The sequence below is a fragment of the Triplophysa dalaica genome, chromosome 23 (genome assembly GCF_015846415.1).
Source record: "Triplophysa dalaica isolate WHDGS20190420 chromosome 23, ASM1584641v1, whole genome shotgun sequence".
Lineage (NCBI taxonomy): Eukaryota > Metazoa > Chordata > Actinopteri > Cypriniformes > Nemacheilidae > Triplophysa > Triplophysa dalaica.
The window spans coordinates 13,193,192-13,202,261 of NC_079564.1; the positions used below are offsets into that span (position 1 = coordinate 13,193,192).

At 38.6% G+C, this 9,070-nt stretch overlaps 1 protein-coding gene across 1 annotated transcript; it reads right to left on the reverse strand.

The window, feature by feature from the left end:
* Positions 1-5,666: 5,666 nt before the first annotated feature.
* On the reverse strand, positions 5,667-7,836 carry chst2b (carbohydrate (N-acetylglucosamine-6-O) sulfotransferase 2b). Its single transcript, XM_056738356.1, has one exon. The coding sequence runs from the start codon at positions 7,299-7,301 to the stop codon at positions 5,910-5,912; it is 1,392 nt and encodes a 463-aa protein (XP_056594334.1). The 5' UTR covers positions 7,302-7,836; the 3' UTR covers positions 5,667-5,909.
* Between the last annotated feature and the right edge of the window lie 1,234 nt (positions 7,837-9,070).

Here is a 9,070-nt window from a genome sequence, read left to right on the forward strand (position 1 = left end):
GACAGACCACGAACAATTCAACAAGGCATCTCGTCTCTTATTCACTCAAACAGAGGGGTTAATTCAGAGTCCAGATGATAATTCCTCAACATCCACTCAGTTAGAACAGAGCAATGACACAGAACTCTCACTATTGACAGTAGACCAGCGTAGCACAGGGAGAGTGCACGGCAAAGGGAATGTATCTTCCACACACACAGCAATTCCACTTCTAGCATATAAGGTGGGGGAAACGTCAATCTTAGGCACTGCAATCTCACTTCACGACGTGCAATTTAAAGCCCGCACTCACCCTTGGGTCTCTGTCCGAGGGGGCCGCGTTCATCAATGCTACAAAGGGTATTTCGGGATGTTTTTCTTCACAAACACAGGCAGAGTTCACATCACCATTTATGATGGAGAAAGAGACAGGAGGTCGGCAATGAATCAGTACAATCCACTCGGTGACATTTATGATCGTGATCCACACACTCCAAACCACATCCAATTCAGTGTCGAATACATGCAATTACGAGACTCAGTTCTCGACTACCTAGCTCCTCTCCAATGCAAACCGGATATTCCACTTTCCCTCTGTTGCCCTCGAGTCCCTCATCAAGTCCACACTCTCCTCTTCATTCACCCGCACTCCAATAACTGCAACCACTCGATAAAACGACTTCTCACGGGAGAGAACCACACCAACAGTCTCTCAAGTGCTGACAGGACCTCACTCAAACCCCCAAGGTAAATTCCCCACACCTGTTTCCAATCGGTCATTTGGGGTTGTCATGGCAACAGATGCACACACAGGCCTGGGACCGGTGTTACACTCAAAGTGTCCCAGCGGAAACACGGCTTCAACGGGAATAAGTTCCATATACCATTTGTCACACCGTGACAGAAATGTGCCAGTGGTGAGAGTCGAGTTGATAATGTGAGTCAGAGAGGGAACAACCGATGGAGAGATGGCCTGGAGGAGATGGGTGGGGATGGGATCTAGAGGGCAGGTAGTCGGGTGTTTGGAAGAAATTACCTTGGAAACTGCCTCTTCAGATAGGAGAGAGAACGAGGGGAACAAGCATGTGTCAGGGGATTGACTGTGGTCAAGAGGCGGTGGCGCAGAGAATTGATTGCTGATGGTGCTCGTTTTCTTTACAAAGAACGATGCGAAATCGTCAGCTGTTAAGTCTGATGGAGGTGAGGGGGAAGGCGGGCAGAGGAGAGCAGAAAAGGTTTTAAAGAGAGTGCGAGGGTCAGGAGAGTTGTTGATTTTAGTGTGGTAGTATTGGGTTTTCGCAGAGGAGACATCCGCAGAGAAGGAAGAGAGAATAGACTGAATGTTTTTGTGAGACAACTTTAATAAACAAAGCACATTGCTTAAATGATACAAAGTCATCATGTGCCGTTGATTGAAAAGTTAAGGGAATTTTAGTAAAAAAAATTGTGAGACAACTTAAATAAATAAAGCACATTGCTGTAATGATACAAAGTCATAATGTGCCTTTGATTGAAAAGTTAAGGGAATTTTACTATTTTTTTCGTGAGACAACTTAAAAAAATAAAACACATTGCTTAAATGAAACAAAGTCATCATGTGCCATTGATTGAAAAGTTAAGGGAATCTATAAAAACAACAAAAACTGTGCCAGTTAAGCAAAATAAAAGGATGCTTAACTCACTTCATTTTAAAACAGTTTTCATTTTGGTTAATGTTTATTGACAAATGTGCCTAAAAGCAACATTAACTTGTGCCAGGGTGAAATTGATTTGTGATAATTTCTTCAATAATACAACCGCAGAAAAAAAATAAGAGACCGTGTACTATGTATTTAGGGAAAATGATCATTTTGTTTAATTCTGTAAACTACCAACAAAAAAATTCAAATACAAATATTGTTTCTATTTGTATTGATTTGCCGAAAGTGTTATCTGGAGAAACAGGTCAAAATAACAGAAAAGATGCAATAAAATAACACAGTAAAAAAAGGATTTTTTGGCCACAATACATCTAGTAATACAGAAATACGTCACAATACATTTTAATTAAATTTGGAATGGTCTCTTTTTTTCTCTGCTCCTGTATAGTCGTAAAACGTGTAGCTGAGCCATATGCATTTGTAATTCAACATGAAACATAATGTAGCCTACAAAGCATACCACACTGTATTATGAGGAAATGAAAAGTCTTCATAGACCTATCAGTATGTACGTATAATACTAATCTTTCTGTCTTAAAGTCTCCACCACCTGCTTCCATAGCTTCTACTTCATGCACAAATAATAGATGCACCTACTTGAGCTGTTGTCATGGCAACTGCACAAGACATTGTGTAAGGCAGACAGAGAGATAATGTGTCACCCACTCATTATGTTGTACGAAATGAACTAGGCATTCCAATGTACACCAGTGTACATTACACCTTTATAGGACAGCAGTATGTGTTTGTAGCCATACAATCCCAGTCTTGTCTAAGTGAGAATTATCATGATTGAATTCTGAAAATGCAGGATGGCTTGAAATGACATGAGGGTGAGTAAATGATGACAGTCACTATTTTCTACCAACATTTGGCAACCCGAGAAGTACCGCAAATTCAATTTTGCGTTTATTTTGAAATAAATATATATTTACATTTCTGTAAATATTGATTTACATAATTATTAATTGATTTAACAGATGCTTAGTGACTTCACTGAGTGCAAAGTCTTGTCTGAAAGGTCTTGAGCTTTGGCTCTCTGCGCATGCACAACAAAACCCCCAAACCCACACACTTAACCTTATTTTACCTTACTGTGCTTTCCTATAGAAGTGTGCATACATAATTATACCATCACACAGACAACATAATACATTTACAATACAACTCCAGACTTGAAACGCTACTTGCCGAACGGTAAATAGAGATTCACCAGCGAATAAACTGTGATTATAAGAAATCTTAATATTAAACTTTTAACGGTACAGTTAACTAAGAGTATGGAACTGACCGTAGTGAATTTACCATTTATCTGATAAAATGTCACTGTTATGCAGAATAACAGCAAATATGCACCCTCCATCCATCCATTTTCTACCGCTTTATCCGAACTACCTCGGGTCACGGGGATCCTGTGCCTATCTCAGGAGTCATCGGGCATCAAGGCAGGATACACCCTGGATGGAGTGCCAACCCATCGCAGGGCACACACACTCACTCATTCACTCACGCACTCACACCCTACGGACAATTTTTCCAGAGATGCCAATCAACCTACCATGCATGTCTTTGGACCAGGGGAGGAAACCGGAGTACCCGGAGGAAACCCCCGAGGCACGGGGAGAACATGCAAACTCCACACACACAAGTCGGAAGCAGGAATCGAACCCCCAACTCTGGAGGTGTGAGGCGAACGTGCTAACCACTAAGCCACCGTGCCCGCAAATATGCACAATATGTTAAATTTAAGACTGACCAGTCAAAATCACTCGTCTCAAATTAAGCTCACATCAGCAAACAGAATGATTCATAAATAACTTACAATTTGATGATCAAAATACTTGATAACAAAGTCTTCCTCCAGTTATTTGGAACAACGTTTATCAGCATTTTTCTTTTTTCTGGGACTTGATAGCAAAGTTCATCCACAGGCTGTTACTTTTTTTGATTTTAAATAACGTTTTCCGCATTTCTTCTTCTTCTTCTTTTAAGTTTGGTGGCTGGCGAACTTGCTTCAGGTGCTTCTTCTGCTTTACGAGATTGTTGGTTAACAACCACTCGGATGCAGGAAAGTTAGCAAAAAACTGGTTGATCAGTAAATTTTGAGGTGCCAGAATAAGGGGTGTGGCAGATACAAGTTAGTTGGGTGGGGTTAAGTAACGGATTGTGCAACCTATGACACATTATGGCACATTAAGGATTTAATCATTCTTTAACGGGACTTTATCAGTTCTTCTGCGTCTCTTCACAGCATTTGTCCAACAACACAAATATCTCTCTCTGAAGTGTCCATCATGACAAGTTCCCTTCAACATATAATGCAAAACATGCGACGTGAATAAATATATTCGGAATATTTGACAATTAAGATTAACAAAACGAAAGGGAAAAACAGTGACAAAATGCTGCTGAGTTTGGTTCAGTTTGTGAGGCGCTGTGCTCCACAAATAGGAGAATCAGTGCAAGTGTGTAAAGGACTAGCTAAAAGTAGGCTAGTTAACTATGCAGTATTTAATAACATACTCAAAATTATATCTGTTGACCATAAATCATCAAAGATTTTTACAAGGTTTCTGTCGTAACAGTTTAAACGATTGTGCAGGCGCCTTTACGCGTACACAATATTCCAGCAACTAGACAGCCTGTTCATTATCAAAATAAAAAAGTTATTGCCATTATAATAATTATAAGTGCTTTTAATGAAATATATGGATCCAACAGGTCAGCACGAAACGTTTTCCATTATCACTTGAGGAGCGGGATCTGCCAAATGAGTTGCCAGATCAGATTTCGGAGGTACCAGATTCGTCTTGTTCCGAAATTGGCCGACTTTTATTGAAACTGATATTTTTATTTAAGTTTATGAATATTATTTTTTCCGATTGTTATCACTGAGTGCCTAGAGGGCCCTGAGGGTATGCTTATTGGTCTGAATGGACCTAAGATAAGTCTGTTTGTACCATTTTCCTAGTATATTTACACAGCATTTCCTGAAAGCACTTATAGGATCATATTAAAAGGTAAGGTATTTATACTCCATCTAGCAAAACATTTCAATTGTAAACAAGATTTGAACAGTTAACATTTATGAATCCAGAAGGCAACGTCTATGAAAATGACTACAAGCTCTATACATTTTATTCGTGCATTCCGTAAGACCGAACCCATGACCCTGGCAAGATTTATGTATCAGCTACAATCCATCAATCAATATTAATCGATTTGGACATTCTCTCTGTTGACTGTGTGCAGTTTAAGCATCACTCAGCAGATTGTCTTCATAATGTAATTTTTTGTAAGGTAGATACAGTATATTGTGCACTGCTAGCAAAAGTAGTTTGCTACTTCCCATTAAAAAGTTAAAAAGAAATGTTTGTTACTGAATTTTAGGCATTTTCTTCTTATGCAGCAAAACTGCTTTTTTTGATCCTCTTCATTTAGTAAAATGAGAAGTGTAGATACCACATTACACTGGCGTACATAAAGTATGTAAAGTGTGTTAAGTTTAATGATTGTCTTTTAATTGATTCAGAAGTAGAGAAATGGCATTACCCACACCTAACATCTCAGTTTTAGATCAATGTTAATGTTTCTATTATTATTTTACAAGGGCTGTCAAACAATTAATCGCTTCAAGAATAAAATTGTGTTTACATAATATTCTGTGTGCATATTAATTTTGTATTTATTAACACTTACACATACATATATACATATTTAGGAAATATTTACATTTATTGATTAGTATTGATCAATAATAAATATCATACATAAATGTATATTCGTTTTAATATTTTCAATTTTTCTTAAACATACGCATGTGTATGTGTTTATAAATAAAAAAATAATACACACAGTACACAGACATAAATTATGTAAACAGAAACTTCTTTTCTGGATACGATTAATCATTTTACAGCAATATGTTTTACATTTTCATTGTACACTTTCATAATAAACAGAATTTCAAAAACTAACCAGAAACAATACAAACAACGCTCGTTTCATTTAGAATTTGGTTTGAACAATAAAAAATGATTCAAATACTCATAGTTGCTGCTTTTTCAAATCTTCACGTCCCAAAATAATCGTGCTTGTATTGAATGACCAAAAAATAACCTAAAATAACTATGACATTTCATAAAGAAAGCTAAAACAACTCCTCAGTCTGGACATTGTTCCATTTCATTATGACTATATTGCTCCATTTCTTCTGTCGAGAGAACTGTATTACAGTTTGGAGGCAGTCAATAAAGATTTACCCAGGTCTTTTGCCTCCGCAGCAGTTCTTACACGTTCATAACCCAAGATGGCCATCGACTGATAGCAGTACTCCTCCACTTGTTTTATCTGCTGAATACTCAACACTGTTCTCCATGCACTAGCAGCCTGAGTGGCATTCCTGGCCGACACAATAAACGGCTTTGAGGAAGAGCTTGTGCCATTGGTCATGTTGAGGGCGAAAGATTCAATGTCCAGATTAAAACTCAGATTGGCAAACTGATAAACATTCCGGAGTGCTTTCACAGGGTTATCCACTAGATCCTCATAACGCACCGCCATGTATTTCCCATTCAGCCAGCCGGGTGGATTTAAGGCGGTCCTCAAACTTCTGTACGTCCGATCGCATATCACCTCCATAGCCCCAACAGAGTGATAATCCGCTCCATCCTTTTTGCTCATTTTGTGTCCGGGATCGGCAAAAGGTATCCGGCGGAGTTTCGGATCCCTGCTTCGCACCACCTGTAAATTCTCACGAATCAATCCGTGCCTAGATTTGATTCTGGAGTTAGCCACGGCCCGAGGGTCTCGCACGAGGTGAATAACTTTAAGATCCAAAGACGGATCCTCCATCAGGGGGGCCAAAATGTTGACATCCAGAACACGCACCCCTTTAATGACTATAGTATTGTACTTGAGGCATTCTTCCTCCAAGAGCCTCAGGCTTTGTGGAGGGCATTTTTTACACACTTTGTCGTCCACCATACCGACCACATCCCTCTTATAGGTGGAGCAAAGAGGATACGAACATATGACTTTATTAAGGGTGGCCCCAAAAAGTCCAAGAGAGGTGAAGTTCTTGCCCCCGGGGCTGTTGTAGAGCTGAAAAACAGACAGATCGCAGCGGTACAAGGCGTTCAGCATGTCCCTCGCAGCACCTTGTAGGGACACGGCATCACCCGGGTACAGCTTCTGCCAGATGTGCCACATGGGTTCATAAAGAAAGAAAACCTCAGGGTGTTGATTGAATAGCTCTCCAAAAAAGGATGATCCTGACCTCCACGTCGTCAAAACATACACAAGCTGTCTCTTCTTAGCGATAGATGGTCTGTAAAGAAATCTGATGTCTGATCTGCCCTGATAGGAAGTGCTTCTCATCTGAAGATGACACTGTTGAGGGTCTTTGGCCCACCTGTAGTTAGCCAAGTTGAGCATGGTGAGAACCAACAGCAGAAAATATGCCATAAAGAGAACGATTCGTTTTCTCCGCAACATTTTCATTAAGATTCCAGGCTGGACGCTTATTTTCGTAGTATGATGTGTTTTGAGTTTTCTGTCATGAACAGCATTATTGTCCACCAATGCAGGAAAGTGAAGTTGTGTAAACAGTTTGCCTCTCATCTGTTGTTGGAGGACAGAGCGGCTTTGGCCACTTGATCACATGAGATGAGCAACAGCACAAAAGATCTCGAATAAGATTATATTGTCCTGCAAGCAAACTGACTTAATAGGGACATGTTATTATGGTCTGCCGACATGTATTCAGCATCCACCCCATACACAGTAGATGTATTGATGATTTAATAGCGTTACTGCAGTGCGCAAGGTTCTTCCCTCAGCCCGCATGTAAATATTATAAACGTTCACGATATTATTAACGTATATTACCTTATGTATAAAACCTCGGCGACGTCCGTGAAAGAAAGATGTTTTGTAAATAACGGCTGCTTGCGATATTGCTATCGCTGTAGACCACCACCATAACAGCGCAATGGAGCTTAATAATACATTCCCAAAGAAAGCGGTGCGATCCTTTCCGTTATAAACGAATAAAACGAGGTCAGGATTTACGAAATACTCAACGGGCGTTTTATTTCTAGTACTGATGTGAGATTCTGAGTCTGTTATTTTTGCCCGACGAGTCTACTGTGTCTTGGTCTGTAGCATACTGTACTGAATTGGGTCTCATGCGGGGGTAATAAAAGATCCTCCCCTTTTCAGCCATTGGAAATGCACCGCGGCGCGTCTCCCCTTCGACTCCCTCCACCCGTTAGTGACATTTGTAGAATTTGTCATCATTTTGGTGAAAAACAGCAAGTGTCACTGTGAGATAAACTGACCGTTGAAGGCATCAGCGATGAATCAGCATGGCCATTTTCTGTCAAACATTTATGAAGAAATGTAATTTAAGATTATCCTAAAGATTTCATTATTTCATTCCTATGGACATTTAAACAAGACCCTAATGGATAAAGTTATTTTGTTAATATTAATTATTATCAGTATTGTTTTTATATTTATAAGGAATACTCTTTCTGTTGTGTTGGAATTGTTCTTCATTCATTTATTCGCACATTCATGAATGAACCTGTTTGTTTTAAAATATATTATGTAATGTCATTTACCTGTGAGATTCAATGCAGGTAAAACAGCACTGGAGTGATGTCTGGAGGTGCATGTACAACAATTAATCTCAATGTCCCTCTTGTTAGGTTAAACCATCAAAATAGAACATGCGTTTTACAAAACAATTTTGCAAATGACAAAACACTGCACTTTTAAGGTATTTATTTAAGAGCATTGTAAATTATATTTCTCATTAAAATGATTGTGACTCAAAATATTACCAAAATAATATAAGTTATGTATGACTGACCATACAGTACCCTTTGGCCACCATTTATCAATAAACAAAGATTTCTTAATCACTGTCTGTTATTCCAAATTGACATATGAGGGTTCAAGTTATTCTTGAATAACAACTTCCAGTTTAATAATACTTGCTGGTGAAAACCAGAACGTTTGACAGGTAGCCTAATTTTGAAAAGTCACATTGTAAAATAAACTTTATATCTTAATATCTTTATAACTTTATTTTCTTAATAAAGACGTAGACATTTTAAACCATGAGGATTCCTTATTTACATTTATATGTATGCATGTGGCCGATGCTTTTATCCAAAGCGACTTACATTGCATTATATGTACATTTGTTTCTGAGTATTTGCAATCCCTGGGATGTATGTAATGACTTTTCCCTTTTCATACAAAATCAACGTTTATTGATTTCATTTTATTTTCCGAGATTACAAAACATTGAAAACTAGAAAGACTTTCGTCAATAGAATTCTTCCAAAAAGGGTTATATCTCTCTGAAGCATTCAAAATTA

Coding starts and splice junctions, on each gene's coding strand:
- chst2b (XM_056738356.1), bottom strand. CDS start 7,301: ATGAGAGGCAAACTGTTTACACAACTTCACTTTCCTGCATTGGTGGAC.